Source organism: Lepisma saccharinum, chromosome 5, assembly GCF_977018435.1.
Source record: "Lepisma saccharinum chromosome 5, izLepSacc3.1, whole genome shotgun sequence".
In the NCBI taxonomy this organism is placed as follows: domain Eukaryota; kingdom Metazoa; phylum Arthropoda; class Insecta; order Zygentoma; family Lepismatidae; genus Lepisma; species Lepisma saccharinum.
The window spans coordinates 16935935-16953058 of record NC_139233.1 but is presented as its reverse complement, the minus strand read 5'-3'; the positions used below and the strand labels follow the sequence as shown (position 1 = coordinate 16953058).

Below are 17124 nucleotides of genomic sequence, written 5' to 3'. Positions count from 1 at the left end.
TCGATATGTTTTTATCCGAGGACAAATATTTGCCTCTTTTATGCTTGTTCTTGTATCATTCCGGAGAAATACAGGCCATTGTTCCTCTTGCTCACTTCACGCTCACACACAACAATAAATAATAATTAACGAAAATAAAAACAACAAAATACAACAATGTAACAAGAAAAGATAAAGCAGCTAACAAAAATACAGAACACCGCACCTGCGGAACGTCAATGCTGCACAGAACGAAAAAGACACTGCAAGTGGTTGCAACGTTGCTTTCTGCTCCCACCTCACCCCTCGGTTGCACTACCCCCGTGTTCGCCTACGAAGTGATGTGAAGCGCTTCCGGTATGTACTGAACTGGGCTGAACAGGACGTAGTCCAGATTTTCAGTATCTGGGCCGGTCCCCGTGGCGGAGTGGTAAGCACATCACGCCACAACGCCAGGGATCCCGAGTTCGAATCCTGGCCAGGGCATGGATGTTTGTGAGTGTCCATTCATCATATAATCACTCATCCCCATCTTCGCAAATTAGCCAAAAGTGGCACAAGAAGCGAGGGTAAAATAAAGCAAATCAATCACAGTGTGTGGGAATAGTTGATTTTTCCCGTCACAAGCTTCGGAATTTAAAAAAATACCTGTCCAACAAATATTTTCCTCTCAAAGTTATTGTTAAGGTGAGCCCCCATCGTTGATTTTCACCACAATTTTTTGCGAGGGAGACGAAGGTGCAATAAACAGATTTAATTACACAGTGTGTTGAGCTCAAAATCTCGCCACCGAAATTTCCGATTCCAAGCTGTTAATGGGTTTTTGTGTGTCGTGTTATCAATTTCATCTTCATGAGACAGAAGCAGCGACGGACGGAAAATATTAACACAGCACATATAAGAGTATGATCATTGGCGGCGATTGGAGTGGACGGGGGGGGGGGGGGGGGGGCGAAAGTAAACTGCCCTTGCCAACCTCCCAGTTTTAGAACCCATTCCCTGCCACTGAATATGACCAAGGAATATTAATTTGCATTTACATCACTTCCCCCCCCCATTTGGGTAGAAGGGGGAAACATAGTGTTCTAAACCTCTCAATCACCACCTGTCGATAACAGACGGCCATTTGACTTCGGCGAGGTCGGCAACTCCATCTAGGCCAGCCTCAGCCTTCAACCTCCAACCTCACAGGGCCTCAGCCTCCGAACTCCAACTTGACCTCATACAGCATCAGCCTCCAAACTCCAACTCTACCTCGGCCTCACACAGGATGAGCCTCCAGACTCCATCTCAGCCTAACAAGGTTGCTGGAGGTTGAGGCTGAACATCTCTTTGATAGTGCTATGACTAGGTCACTCTTTCAGTGGTACTCGAACCCTACTTGCTATGGTAAGTGGGCATAACTATGTATTCTGATAACAGCAATTCACTGTTCAAACAAAATTGAAGTTCTTGTCTGTTAAAAGAAAAGTTGGGTGTGATTCTAGTTGAATTTGATGTGCTGATTTCAAATCTAATTACAGAATTTTTCCATCACCCATGAAGTTTGAGTAACAGGGTACATACAAATCTCATATAGCCTCATAGTGATACGATACAATATTATTTACAATGGCATATCTAGAATGTCTTCGAACTTGATTTTTGGCTGTACTGTGTTTGGGGAACATCTCTTTTTAGTGTCCAACAATAATCTGCCAACATATTTGGAGTCCATTTTCCCTGGTAGCGCCTTTCCATTTCACCAATTTCCTGGTGAAAACTTTCTCCATGTTCGTCGCTCATTTTCCCAAGGTTTTGCGGGAAGAAATCGAGGTGGGTGTCTAAAAAGTGTATCTTCAGAGACATATTACACCCCAGAGCATGATAGTTCTGAATCAAATTACTGACAAGTTCTCTGTAATTTTCTGACTTGTAGCTTCCGAGGAAATTTATGCAAACTTCCTTGAAAGATTGCAAAGCAGCCAATTCCAGCTCATTTAGGCTCTTTTCAAAATCATTGTCTTTCATTAGTCTCCTGATTTGAGGGCCAAGAAAAATTCCCTCTTAGTTTCGCCTCAGCAATTCGCGGAAACTTCTCTTTGAGGAACATAAATCAACTACCCTCACGGCCCATTCCTTTTGCAAAATTCTTAATCAGACCAAGCTTTATGTGGAGAGGAGGCAGTAAGATTTTGTCTCAACTTACAAGTTGTGGGTGAACAACATTCTCCTATCCTGCGATGAGTGACTCTCTCTTCGGTCAGTTCCTTTTAACATAATGATTTTTTCTATCTCTGCTGTCCCATTTACACAGGGAACAGCAAAATTTGGTGTAACCTAGTTGCAATCCTAAGAGGAAAGCAATAACTTTTAAATCTCCACATATCTGCCAAGAGTATTTACAGTACTGGATATTTGTTAATAACAGTTTCATGTTTTCATAACGTTCCTTCATGCCCCAGGAATATGCTACAAGAATGCTTGGATATTTATTTCCATTGTGCAGTAGCACTCCTTTCTAACTTGTTTTCGGAGAGTCTATAAACAAACGCCATTCTTCACTTTTATGGACAACACCTAGTGACACTAATAGACCATCGATGTTACAACAGAAAACAAGGTCCTCATCTTCAGCATACATATCTACAAAGTCTTTTTGGCGTTGCCAGAAAAAAAATTACTCTAGTGTCACTCTCCAATAATTGCCACCCTTTTAATCGCTATGCAAGCAGTTCTGCTTTACACTTACTTAACTCTAGATGTCGAACTAAATCGTCAAGATCCTCTTCTTATTAAGTGAGGTTCAGCTGTTGAAACACTTCCCACAAAATCAGGATCATTATGCAATTCACTAAATTTATTAGGAACACTTTCACTTTCTTCCGTTACACTTATGCCATCTGGTGGAGCAGGTATGGGAACTCCAGGTCCATGAGGCACCGGTCAAGTTGCTGATTCTAGTGATGGATATTTCACTGTATGCCTTGATTTCGAATTTATACCAGATATATTTGTCAACCAAAAATAGCAGTCTGTTATATGATCCTTAGGTTCCCTCAATATCATAGGAACCCCAAAAGGCATATGACGAGATCCTTTCAGCCAACCACTCAAAAGCGTTACACAGTTCGCACAACAGATATCAGGGGCCCATTTCTTGTTTCCGTCTATCTTATTGCCGGATCCTGGGGCCGAGAGGTTATGACATCGTGCTACGACACCAAAGGTCCCGGGTTCAAATTCCGCTGAGGCTTGGTTGTTTGTGAATGTCCATTCATCAATTTCATCACTCATACCCACCTTTGCAAATTAGCCAAGAGGCGCAAAACGCGAAGTAACAAACTAACTCAATCAATCAATCAAAAATCGTCTATCTTATTGTCAAAGTAACACTCATAAGCTCTTCTTACACGAGGAGTAAATGTTCTCCTATTTGCTTTTAAGGTCAACTCACCACAGATATAACAAATTGTTCATGTCGTTTACGCAACTTCTTGACATGATTCTGTCTTTGCTTCAAAACACTCACTGGAACTGAAGAACACTCAGGAAAAGCTTCTTTAATCCAGACAACTTGCTACTGATATGAGAAGTAGACATGACAGTTAAATCACAGCATTGTGTTGAAAAGTTAATTGTTGTCAAATTTTTCAGTTGGATTGTTTAACAAGTTTAATTGTTGTCATTCATGCAGACATCAATGGCCTAAAGTTACTAGTGTATTGTTGGAGGAAAGACATAAAAAAAATTAAATATTACCTACCAATCAGCTTATTATGGACTGCATGCTGCAATAATAATGCAGAATTATATTTTTATTGTTACAAAAAAATGGTGGGTGATTGACAATTTCAGACTTCATTTTCGGAATCAGCAGGTGTCAAAACATAAAGAACCGTTAAAAGTTTACTTTTAACAAAACCATTGTTGGACAGTGATTTTTAAAGAACATTGGTCTTGCATCTTTTCTTCTTCTCAAGACAACTTTCTTTTACTTAACTGTAGCCTATGGTTAGCATGGGCCTTGTGTTGAACAGGTTACAAAATTTTATTTGTTCTCTTATTAATTCACTTCATGGTTAGACTAGCTGTATACGTAACTTGTTACTTGAAATACAGTTAGAGTAACATTATTATTACTATTTTTTTTTTAGAAAGTCTAACCGCAACTAGCTACTTTTAAAAAGTATGTAAAAGTATCAAAGTATGTAACTTTTAACAGTTATTTTCTTTTTTTCAATGGAAGTAACATTATAAACTAGTGAAAAATTTGTGCTGGTTTACCACAACAATTCTTGAAGAGGTTTTCTCGGCATATCAACCAGGTGATTTCCGGATATGTTTCGAGAACTAACTCATCTTCAGGGATTGAAGTGCAGGTAAGTTTCGAACAGGGAGGACAATCAAACAGCGTTGCAAAGAACATGCCAGTTACATCAAGAATTTTCATCCCGAAAAATCAAGGTTAGCGGGACATTCCATTCAGGAGAGCCATAGAAATGATTTCACAACTAAGATCATCAATAAATCATCCAATTGTGCGACCGCATCAAAAAAGCAATGGCCATCCACAGGGAAAGTAAAACTTCAACAGGACAGGAGGCTCTAACTGAACCCATCCTGGTTAGCGATAGTCAAATGGGAGCACAGACATTGGAGATGTGGCTCGCCAACACCAGACTCCTCCCACACAAATGCATAAAACGTACCTCTGACACTTCTCTGCACTTCAATCCCTGAAGATTAGAATGACGCCAACTCTCAGAAGCCCATCCAGAAACCACCTGGTTGATATCCCCGAGAAAAACTGTTCATCATTTGCTGCGAGGAAAGCTCCAAAATTATTTTGCAACGATCCTTAGTTATTGTATATATTTATTAGATATAATAGAAATAAAGCAATGCAGGTATACAAAGGGTTATTCAACACACATGCTCATCAAACATACATTGGAAGGTTGAAACACACAAATATCATACGCAATTTTTGTACAAGTATGTTTTCCTTTGATGAAATATTCAAGAACGAAGAGGCTGTTATTTATAAAGTATCATTATTGCAGGATTTGCCTGAAGGTTCTGAAGAAGGAAATATCTCTGTCATTGCAGGATGGCTACTAGAAGACCCAGATGGTGTTCAAGTATAATTCCAAGTTTTCAAGTATGAATTCCAAGAAAATCAAGGGTAAAAGCAAGTATTTTATAATTTATAAGTAGTACAATTTACAGCTTATGAAGTATGTGAATAAATCATTACTTGTATTGATTTGTCCACAATGAAGCATAGACTTGGGTTTGATTATGTTCACTGAAATTAAGAAAATTAAATCACTTTCAATATTTTCATAATGCAAGGAGTTCTACATCCACAACAGGTGCATAAGAAAACAGAATTTCAGTCACAAAGCAGTTACTCTTTTACAAGATGGGAAAAAGTTAGGCTTGGTGTTGTCTTGTGGTTTTCAGGGTCTGCCATTGGTCAACAAGCACGGCTGACAATAGAATTGGCAGGGGCCGTTTTCATTTTCATCAAAAATAACACAAACCTTACCAATGACCACTATTTCCCAGATAAAAACAAAAGCAAAACAAGTATGATGAATGAACATCAAAATTTTTGTAAATGTATAGATTTCACAGGATTTTTATTACTAGGTTTTTGTGTGAAAAAAATCACATGTATGTAATTCCAGCTTAGTCGAGACCTTCCAATCAGCATCCAGTACTTCATTCACATCACTCATCCCATGTTACCACACTGCAAACATTATAACAGCAATGTATTTTATCCTTGCAGTTCTAAGAATCATATTTCTATTTTTCAGGAGTAGCTTACTAAATTATTTAAAAATATACGTACTGTACAAAATGTAATGACAATTATTTACTTCATACAAAAATCATATACAACTTCATCCGTAATATGTTGCTATATTTCTTTGCTTCTGTGTGTGTGTCTGACAAAATTATGGTACAGCAAAACTTGATCATGAAATATACACTTAAATGAAAACTATACCAGACATAAAAAAAATGTATCATGCTATTTAAATTTATGTTTATTCAATTGTATTATTTTACATGATTTGTTTGTCAATGACACATACATTTTACTTCAAAATAGGTTTGTTGAAAATTACATGCAGAAAACTTTTAAAAAAAAACCCATTGCCAGTTGGAATGTCAATCATTCTATAAAAAAACATACACATGAAAATTCTCAAAACTCTTTCCTTCCTACCAAAGCAGCAAGAATACTTCCAAACACACACTGATTTCATTAAATATCTGACAGATTTTCGAACTGTATCTCAAGAATTAACTAATAGCGCACTCATTCTTGAAAAGAAATCACACATTTTCATGTGTGCACACACAGTACCAACATGCATCATCAACCATATACATTATCATACATCAAAAGTCAGTCTATAAATATCACATATGATTATATGAAGCGTATTATTACAACACAGCAAAGATTCTTTGGCTCTGCCATTACTATTTCATCATGAAGATTCAACAACGAGCATTATTGCAAGTTGGATTGTGAGACTGAACAGACAATAGCTAAGACAAAAGAAATCCCTGAATTACATATTACATGCACAGGAAGCATGTTAAATTGGTCAGTGTATTCTAAAAACACATTTTATACAAGGTATTCTCTTATCACTGATGTTACAAAATTACACTTTGGTCTTTACTATTACCCAAATCAAACAATAAATATATGTTAGCAACAGATCCTCAAAAATTGATGTCAAATTATTACTTGTCAATAAAAATCAGTAAAAACAAACCCAGATATCAGTGTTTTACACAGAGCTATACATTGCACCAGATGCTTAATTACAGGGATAGGCAGGAGGAGTCAAATTAAATCCTACACACTCCAAAAACAGAGGTAATATTTCAAATCTGCAATATGCAGGTTTACAGATTTCTGTGTGGTATGAAATGGATTCATCACTTGAATATTTTTTAGTTTTTTTTTATCAAAGTTTATTCTACGTAACATACTCATTGTTTTAAACGTGTGTGCTGAATTTCACAAACAATCTCGTGCCAAAACCACAAGGCGAGGGGGACAATTATCTCTGTTAATCAAGTAAAATTCTTTAGATACAGGAGTTTAAGAGTTGTGTGAAACTAAAAAAGTGTGCAAAAAATAACATTCTTTAAAAATAGTGAAGATAAACAGTTTAAGAACAGTGTCAAAGGAAGAACAAGTTTTTAGCATGCATTATAATAATATGAAGGCTTTCGGAGATATTTCAGTCGCATATATTCTCTTCATGTGTGTTTTTAACACACTGCCATCTTCCGTGATGACAGTTTTCAATATCCGTAATAAGATTATCACTGATTAGTTTTGTGGCAATAAAATACTGTTTTTCACCATGTGCTCATAAGGACATTCTAAGCTGTCTAGTTCACTACACATTTTGACTCTCTTTGCACTCACATTTGGTTACGAAGTGCACCACTGAGTCTTCTACTTCATTGATTTGGTGTCAAGTAGTGTATTTGGTGTCTGCACCATTTGTACTTCATTCCAGGCATATGGTCATTCGTTACATGGTGCATCCTTACTAATCAAATGTACGTTTAAAGCAGCAGACGGGTACTTCTGAACTTGCCGCTATTAGTCTACTTGATTGAATGCCATTTGCTTGCATCAGCCTGATGCCAGGATACACCTGCAGTACACCTAGTGTCAAAAAGTGCAGCAAACTAGACGGAGCTATAGTGTATATGGTGTCTGCACTGTTTGCACTACATTGTGGAGTGGTGTAGAGTGTGATGTGCAGTCTCATGGTACATACTAATTGTACTAACCAATCAAATGAATGCTGAAAGCAGGAGGTAGGCATTTCTTGAATGTTTTGGACTTCCAACTAATTTTTGGTTAAACACCATTTTCTTGCATCAGAATGACACTGCACTACACCTAGTGTCAAAAAGTGCAGCAAACTAGACAGAGCTTTAATATACCATAACACAAGACAATAAGAAACACATTAATAATTTGTCCAAGCTTTCGGCTCCATCTCAGTCATCAGGGCTGATCAAGATATCCAACAAGAGAGAAAAGCAGCAGTAACTCCAGTCGTGTCACTAATTGCTGGAAGATGTCGTTGGGAGTTGTTCAGTGTTGACAGGTAAAGCATGTTCAAGCTGGTGTCAGAAGACTGATTTTTTAGTTCTATTGTTTTGTAGAAAGAAAAATAAAGTTTCCCACTTAAATTATCATTAAAGATAAATGAATTTTTAATTATGTGCACACCTTCCTTCACATCACGGAAAAGGAAAAGTTGAACATGACGTAAAGGAAGGTAGCAACATAATAAAAAATCCAAATAACCCGAATGATAACTTATACAATAAAACTGGAAAACCAATCTTCTGACACCAACTTGAACACGTCGGTACATGGCAACACTGGCCAACTGCAGTGACATCTCTCTGATACAGCAACTAGTATCATTGGAGCTGCTGCTTCTCTCTCACTCTCCCTTTCAACCACCTCTGATGATGACTCCAAGATTGGAGCTGAAATGTAGAATAATTGTTAATGTATTTTTTATTGTGCTGTTTATTTGTTGGTACATTAAAATGAATGATTTCGCTTTCATTTATCACATGTGATATCACCTGCATTTATCTTGCTCCCTGATTACAGATATCACTTGACTTACTGAGGGGTTGTATTTGGAATATGTCGTAATCACTCTACGCTGCACATCAAGTTAACTTTGCAGCAGGTTTTCGCATATGTAGTTCCAAATGTGCACACATAATATAGTTCCGCTGAGATGGGTTCTATTCCGACAACTGCATACTTGCAAGAAAACAGTTATTTAATTTGTAACATACAGACAAAATTACACATCCATTAGCAGATATGGACTTGATCGGTTGCAATCACTGTGCAGATGAACTTGGTCTGCCGATTTCCCAACTGGGATGTCTATTGCGCTGAAAAAACACTTAAGCTCAAGAGCGAGACTGAATACGTTGTAGAGTGCATGGAATAATTGATACCAATGTTGCACATCCAACTATTTTAACCCTACGTGTATTGTGATTCATTACTAATCTTGCTATATAATGGTGAGAATGGCTGAATCAAGGTCTCCTGTTCAGCGTGTGGTTTTGCCTGAGTGTTATTTTGGGCATCATCCAAAGGCAAAAGCCCTTTAAAGTCAAGCAACTTGTTTTACATGCATATTCCTCCTTACGCCTACAAGACCAAAATAAATCAGGGCACGAGTTGATTTGCTGTCAATGTGCGCACGAACATTGTCTAGGGTGTTGAATGATTTGTGGTTTTTTAGGAAGAGTAAATAATTGTTTGTTGTTTGACAAAAAAAGTATCTCTGCGGTATTAAAAGATATTACTGTGAGAAGAAACAGGTTTATTATTTGGACGAGCCATGCATCAACGCGGGGCTTAACTGACTCAATCGTGGGAGGATACCACCGTGCAAAACCACCGCCAGAGCTAAAGCAACCAACAGGAAAGGGAAAAAAGGGAGGCTTATTATTTCACTCACTGCCGGTAATGAAAGCTTTGTTGAAGATGCATGTTTTCTGTTCCGTGCAAAGAAAGGTGATTATCACCAAGAAATGGACAGAGCAAGATTTGAATCCTGGTTTAGTGAAGTGATTAATAAATTGGAACCAGAGTAATTGTAGTAGACAATGTACTCCATTGTATATATCACTAATAACAAATCATGTTTATTTTGGTGGTATAAACTTGAAGTGTACGTGTCTTATAGTAACGGACGTATTGCGAACGAAGCAAGAGAGTTTTTAATAAATTTATTTCTTTCTAAACCAGAAACAATAACTCGTCATTAAATGCAAGAGGGGGCTCCCGTTTACTTTTACCTTTGTTTTTTTTTATTTTGCATGCTCAACATATACACACATACCCTCATGCTTCGAAGATATTTCGCGATTTATATTAAGTAATGACACATTTATTACACAATCTATGTGCAGAAAGTTAGCTTGATGCACGGCTTAGATGTGAATAGAACAGTGAAGAAACTAAAAATGAACCCAGTTATCAAAACAATGAACTTTTGTAAAGAAGTGCCTTTAGGTACATAGAAATGAAGAGTATATATCAATCTAAAAATACTCGGATGAATATCATCACATATTTGGCACATATTATACTGTTGGCAGTATGATTGGATGCAAGACAAAAAGAGTTTGTAAGAATATGGGACCTTCATTCTAGGTTATAGTTATGTCACGATGTACCTAAATGTCTACAATTATTTTCACACTTGTACAATTTCTCATTCTAATTATGATGATATTAATTAAGACATTTCAAATAATTTCAAGTGATAAATCCATTTGTAGCATACTTCTGGATGTTATATTAAATCCACATGAAAAAAAAAAGGAGAGGGGGGGGAGAGAACTGAAGTTTCTTATTTTGTAAGGTTGGGGCTTTTAGCCATGACAGTCATCACAAAGGCCAAACTAAAGAACTGGCACCAACAGAAAGCAGACAGCTGCCACATTGAATTTTCTCACTTATGAAATAAGAGAGTTGGGGATATGCAAGTCTCAAGAAAATAGAGAGAACAGATGAATCAAAGTATGCAAAAGTAACATTGACACAGTCCAAAGATCCAGAACAGGAATTGAAAAATAAATTACCCGTGAATAGTTCTTATCTGTGCCTAGTGTGTACAAGGGGGATAGTCCCTTTGTAAATTAAGTCTTGGTTTAAAAATTTTACTTCCATCCCTGATTATTTGTATTGATAAAGTAGTTAGAGCCTAAGCTCTCTCCACTTGTTGGCCAAAAATAATTCCAAATTGCAAAATATAAATTTTAGGTTTTGCAATTAAGAGAATTTTCATTATTTAATACAAATTAATGCATTTTAGCAGCATTTATGCCATAGTATAAATAAAGTTCTCACATTCCAGCATCACATATTTCAGTGCAGGGCAAGTACACTTTGTTTATGCATTGAATGAGTTCAAAATTACAATGGTGAACTGTACTTGCTTACTATGGGTAAACCTAAATCTCATCACCTTCTTTCAGATCTTGAAGATCTGTGGGACCCTCCTCGGCCTCTCTGATAGCTATTGCGTTGTGCAGGTGGCTGTTTACTTCCATTATCATTCGCGAATCTTGTATTTGGAGTATTTTTGTTATTTGGTACAGTTTCCTTTGAGTTTTGCACACTTGAGTTTGAATTGTTTGCACTTCCTTTGTTTTGCCCATTGTTACTTGTTGCATTATTTCCATTGTTGTTGTTTCCAAAATTCTGGTTCGTGGGCTGATTGGCATACGCTGGATTTGGTTCACTCATGTTTGGCTGTTCAGTAAACACCATGCAAAATTCACCTATCTTTTGTATGTCACCGTTCTTCCCGGAATACAAAGTCAGACTGTTTCGCCAAATTGAAGCATAACCCTTTGTTAATTTGACTATATCGCCTGGTGTTAGAAGCTTCCCAGGTTCTCCCCATATGGACACATTTATGCACCCTGTTTGGTCAGCTACTTTGCAAGTCCTCACTTCCTTATTGTCTTTCGTTAGGTTTGGAAGACCAACTTCCAAGATAATAAAAATTATATTGATATTCTTCATAGATGGCTTGATATCCTTTACAACTGTGAACTCCATGGTGTTAAATATGGTTAGAGTAATAATGTCCACTTAAATTTCCACAATTAACTTGAATGGCAAAATTATATTTTTAATCCTTTTGCTGAACCTGAAAAATAAATTACTAGATGAGCAATTTATACAGTAGTACATAATAAAAGTTTTAAAAAATTCTTTACATTTTTAAAGTAACATTGAGGTCAGGGCTTGTGTATCTAGAAATTTGTTTTGAAGAAGAGCATTACTTGAATGCGGTTTAAATCTCTGATTACTCATCAGTCTCAACTGTTTCTTCAGAGCAATTATAGAAAATGATGAACGAACTAAGAAGTGAACCAAAGATGTATCATATATATTACCTGGCAAAGAACATGGTACTATTGGATTGATCTTTACTTTTTTATGTTGTAATATTGAATTGAAAACAGTTTGGCATTAGAGGTACAGGTGATAATTATGTTGTGGGTGTTACATACATTTTGAAGGCACATTTGCAGTTTTATATTGGATCAGTAGAATTATCAGTGAATTGTTTCCATCAAATTATCGGCATTGGCAAAAATATAAGTTCATTCTTAATTATTTTTATTACTTATTAATTGCAAAAATTATTATCTGCTGCAGGAGCTTATTGTGGGCATAAGATATACATCACTGGGACTTATTCACAAATTACATGATTTTTCAAATTCCCTGATATCTCCAGGTTCATGGGAACCCTGTATTTGTATTGTTAAAATAACGTAAAGCCTTCCCCTTCACATGCCATCATGGCACATAGGGACCCCACACAGTCAAATCATTGTGTAGGTGATCAGCACCACACTGTGGCTACCTTTGCTCCCCCCCCTCCCCCACCACCACCAAATCAAGGGTCCCATTTTATTAGAGGCAGGGTAAACCCCAGAGTTACTTTGTAGTATGACATGTTTGGAAAAATTCCCACTGGAGATCACCTATCCCTGGAACTGAACCTATTTGATTGTTAACGTCAATCTATCAATGCACAAATTTTATACAGTATGCAAGATGTCTTCAGTAATTTAATTATATGCGTGAATAACACATCTTTACAGTTCCATCCATCCACCTGTTATACTACAGGTTCCTATCTGCTCACAAGTGATCTAAAAATAAAAAATTAAATAGTATGTGAAATAGAAGTGTGATGCACACAATTCAATGTTTATTGCAAGAGGCTTCGATCACTGAATGGAAAAGCTGCAGTAAAACACTTTGTGGCTTGAATCAGTGCTACTTGTTTATACTCAGTTCAATGAGCAAAGCTATATTTTTTTGACCTTATGTCAAGTTAAAGAATTGTTTAAAAAATGCATTTTTTTAAAACTTGCATCAGGGCCAGTAACTGATGGTACATACTTGAAAATTTCAACTTTTTACATTTAATTGACAGACTTCAAAGTTTTACATAACATAAAATTCATTTTAAGATGTGGACATAACAAATATCCAAGATTTGGGATGTGATGAAGCTGAAAATTTACCGATGCCAATGTACTCACCGATAATTTTTGGAACCGATTCCGATACATAAGATTATTAAACAGAAATGGGATGTTATTTTGTGCATGACAAAAATAAATTTGGTATGTACATTTCTATTGCATATCATATCTATATACAGGGTCATTCCATGCCAAACCATCCAATGGTGGTTGCATGACTATTTTAGAAAAATGTCATTTTTAGTACATAGGTTTGTACATGTTTCTAGATATCAAAACCAATGTTCAAAAAAATATATTGTCTTTAGTTCTTCTGGAGCAGCCATTTTTCCAACATGGTGCATGGCTTTTTTTGCTCATGTAGAAGGATACAGAAACCTTAATATCTCAAAAACCATTAAAGCTAGAGACCTGAAACAAAATTCATTTTGTAGCTAATGAAGTATACTTCCTATGATATTCAGGTATGTTTTGTTTGAAATTGCATCGTAAGTACGAAAATTATGGTGGAAAATGGGGTAACAATAGTTAAAAAATTGAATTTTTAAGCCCAATTTTTTTAATGAAGGGGTTTAGTCTAAGGCTTGATTTTTTTTTTCGTGTGTAGACCTACCTGCAGGGTGTCTGTAAATAAAATATTAGTGCTTAGAAATTATAACCCCTCGATCACATAATCTTGTTTTTTGATTTGTCTAAGTGTGCGATTATGAAGAAAAGGCTTGGCAACAGTGAATGTACGTCAACAGTGATGTCATTGAAGGGCGCTGATTGGTGGAAGAGTGGAGGAGTACGTGCAGGACGATAACTGCTCTTGTCTATCGGCAGCCATGGGAGAGAGAGAGAGAGTCGCCTTGTCTTCAATCCCCAGTCTAGTTTTCAGTTAAGTATTATTGGTTTGATCTTTATTTTTTTGTGCGTGCATAAGTGTATAAATTGGTAATTGATTAAGTGATCATTCCAAAAGAAGTTTAATTTGATTTAACTTTCATATTACCATTTTGAAGAAAGGAACTACTGTCTCTCTCTCATGCACGCTCCCACTGAATGTGTGACCATGTGAAATAGTATATTCCTTAACTAAACCAACAATATGTAACTAAGCCACCGATTAATTTGAATAAATGTGTAGTTATCTTGAATTGTGTGTTACTCAAATTTTGACTACTGCAAATCTGGTTACTGTTCGACCGAGTATTGGGGACCTCTTATGGGCCCAGTTCTGGTAGGAGTTTAGCCCCGAAAGGCGGTTGTAAGTCAGAGCATGGTTCTTAATGCTCAGTTACAGGGTAAAAAAAACAAAAAAACACCACCTTTATTTTCAGTACTCAAAATTTGACACAATGCTTGTTACGGCTTGGGTAAATGATTCCGCTGAATATGGAAATGAAGCGTGTTGAGTCACATGTTTAGTAGCCAACAGAGGTATTCAGTTTTGTTTCCCCATTTCCTGGTCGTGAGTAGATAAGAAATAACAAAGCTTTATCAGTGAAATGGAACTACGGTCAAAAATGGCTTTTGCATTAAACCCTCTTGATACTATAGATGTAACTGGACTACCAGATCCACTCTTGCCAATTGATTCAGAATCAACTGTGTATATTCCTCCAATTTCTTCAACAAGACATGGACACGTAGCACTAACGAGAGAAATGCAAACTTCTCCGTTAAACTTGGCAACCCAGCAAAGGGAAGGTCAGGTACAGCAGACTTGTTCGAGGCTTCCTCGTAAGCCGTTGTGGGTTGATAAGACGGCCCGCTTAAAATTTAATGTCTTTCAGTGGCTCCAGTTCTAGTGATGAGGAATTGGGTCCTACAGTTTTTACAGGGAGTGCCCTAAATAAATTGTCTAGAAATTTAGCACAGCAAACGTTGTTGCAATTAATACAAGTAGTCCCCGTTGTGAAAGATGACACAGCAGAAAGTATCTTTGAATTTTTGTATAATGTACAATTAATAATAGAAAAGAGGCTGTATCCCCTAAGGGATATCATGTTGGCTGTAATGAGTAAATTGCCTGATAGTATGAGTAAATTATGGATAGAAAATATTTATAAAGGTTATTCTTGGGAGCAAGTCTGTGATAATTTCGTGAATAAATTTGTAAATTCTTTGAGTCGCGAAAGACTGATCACTAAATATGTATTAAGAGTGCAAGATAAGAATGAGGATATAGTGGAATTCCTTGACAGTAGAATGCGTGCCGCACTAATTTTGCCAGTGACAACGTTAGAAGAAATATTCGCGAGCATGTTAGTGGAGAGACTTTTACCACACATTTCAAGACAGCTAATGTTTCAAGAACCGATTACCACACTAAAAATGTTGAAAAAGAAGCTAACTCTTTTTTCATCAACATAGCCGTCTCACTCAAGATTTTTATGGTGGAGAGAAGAGAAAAATGGAATTACTGGGAACTAAGAAAGAAAAAAATGCTTCTTTTAGTACTTACAGGAACCAGTCTTATTCTAAATTCCGAGCGAAGGATCGTTCACAGATGCCCTCAACTTCTCAGGTGATGTTTTCTTCTTCAAATACCGTAAGTACGAACAGTATCAAAGCAGTGTTTGTAAACGGTTATTTACAACATTTACCAGTAAATATATGTTTAGACACGGGATCAACTGATAACTTAATTAAAAGTACAACTTTGCAACTTCTCGAAGCTAAAAGAGCAATAAAGATTGTTACTCAAAACTGTCAAGTGATGACCGGTAACAGCTCTATGTTACAAGTTAATAAGCAAGTTACTGTGATAGTTCGCCTAGGAAAGTTAACTTGGCCAGTGAACTTTTATGTAGTGGAAAATTTACCCGTAGATGCTATTCTTGGTGTAAAATTTCAGATACGAACTAAAGCAATTTTGGATATGAATCAAGGAATAGTTCGTTTCGAGAACGTGCCAGACATTTTGCCTATAGTGTGGAACTGTGATAGTTTAATTAATACCACTCATGTTTCGCAGGAAAATTCTTCACAGGGACAGGTGAAAATTTCCTTTCCGGAAACGTCCACTTCGTTGGAGTCAACTGCAGGAAGACAGATGCGTCCCCAAACTTCATTTCAGAGATGGAACCGAAGAAGCTGGAAAAAGAAGACTACTCAGCCTTCAACAATGAATGCTTTAGCAACTTCAATCGATCCTCGCGATGATGTGTACACTCAAAGAATCGGTGAGTTAAAACGAACTTATAGTGATGTAATAACTGATAAGATAGGGTTAATTAAGGATTTTGTATACACTATAAAAATGAAAGATCAAACACCTGTTCGCACAGCTCCCTATGCTTCGTCCCCTGACAGAAGGAAAGAAGTAAACGCTATAATTAAAGATTTGTTAGAACAAAATGTAATTGAACCATCGAATAGTAGTTATGCTGCACCTTGTTTCTTGGTCGATCAGAAAAGCAAATCTAAACGCTTAGTTGTTAATTATTCTAAGACGAATGAACATATAATGTTTGATGGGTTTCCTCCTAGTAACCTAGAAGAAAGTTTATCAATTTTGAGTCAAGGAAATATTTATTCGGTTTTGGATTGCAAAAAGGCTTTTCATCAAATCTTGTTAGACGAAGAGAGCCGTAAAGTAACAGCCTTCGTTACACAAGACAATCAATATCAATTTCGTACCATTCCCTTCGGATTGACGATTGGTCCAGCGGCTCTAGCTAGAGCAATGCAAATGATCTTTGGAGATCTAAAAGGAAACTTTCTTTATTGGTATTGTGACGATTTAATTATATTTTCAAAAGATAAAGCCTCTCACCTTGAACATTTGAAAATAGTGTTAGACCGAATGAGAAAATTTGGGGTTACCATTTCTCCTAGTAAGTCACAGTTTCTTAAGGAAGAAATTAAATTCTTGGGCTTTATTATTAAGAATGGAAATTTAATAATGGACCCAGAACGAGTCGAAGCAATTAAGCAATTAAATCCCCCTAAAAATCTGCAAGGATTGATGAAATTGGTAGGGTTCCTTACTTATTTTTCGAGATATATACCCCAATTCCAAGAAATAATTTGTCCTTTAAACGAGTTGAAAAG

The 17124-nt window shown here is 36.6% G+C and overlaps 1 protein-coding gene across 1 annotated transcript in view; it reads right to left on the bottom strand.

Moving 5' to 3' along the window:
• Positions 1–5438: 5438 nt before the first annotated feature.
• Positions 5439–17124, bottom strand: part of LOC145987675 (SOSS complex subunit B homolog) — a 31149-nt gene continuing 19463 nt past the window's right edge. Inside the window, exon 3 of the mRNA XM_083122209.1 lies at positions 5439–11726. Within this exon, the coding sequence (XP_082978335.1) occupies positions 11033–11635 (603 nt within the window). The 5' untranslated portion in view covers positions 11636–11726 and the 3' untranslated portion in view covers positions 5439–11032. The remainder of the gene's footprint in view (positions 11727–17124) is intronic.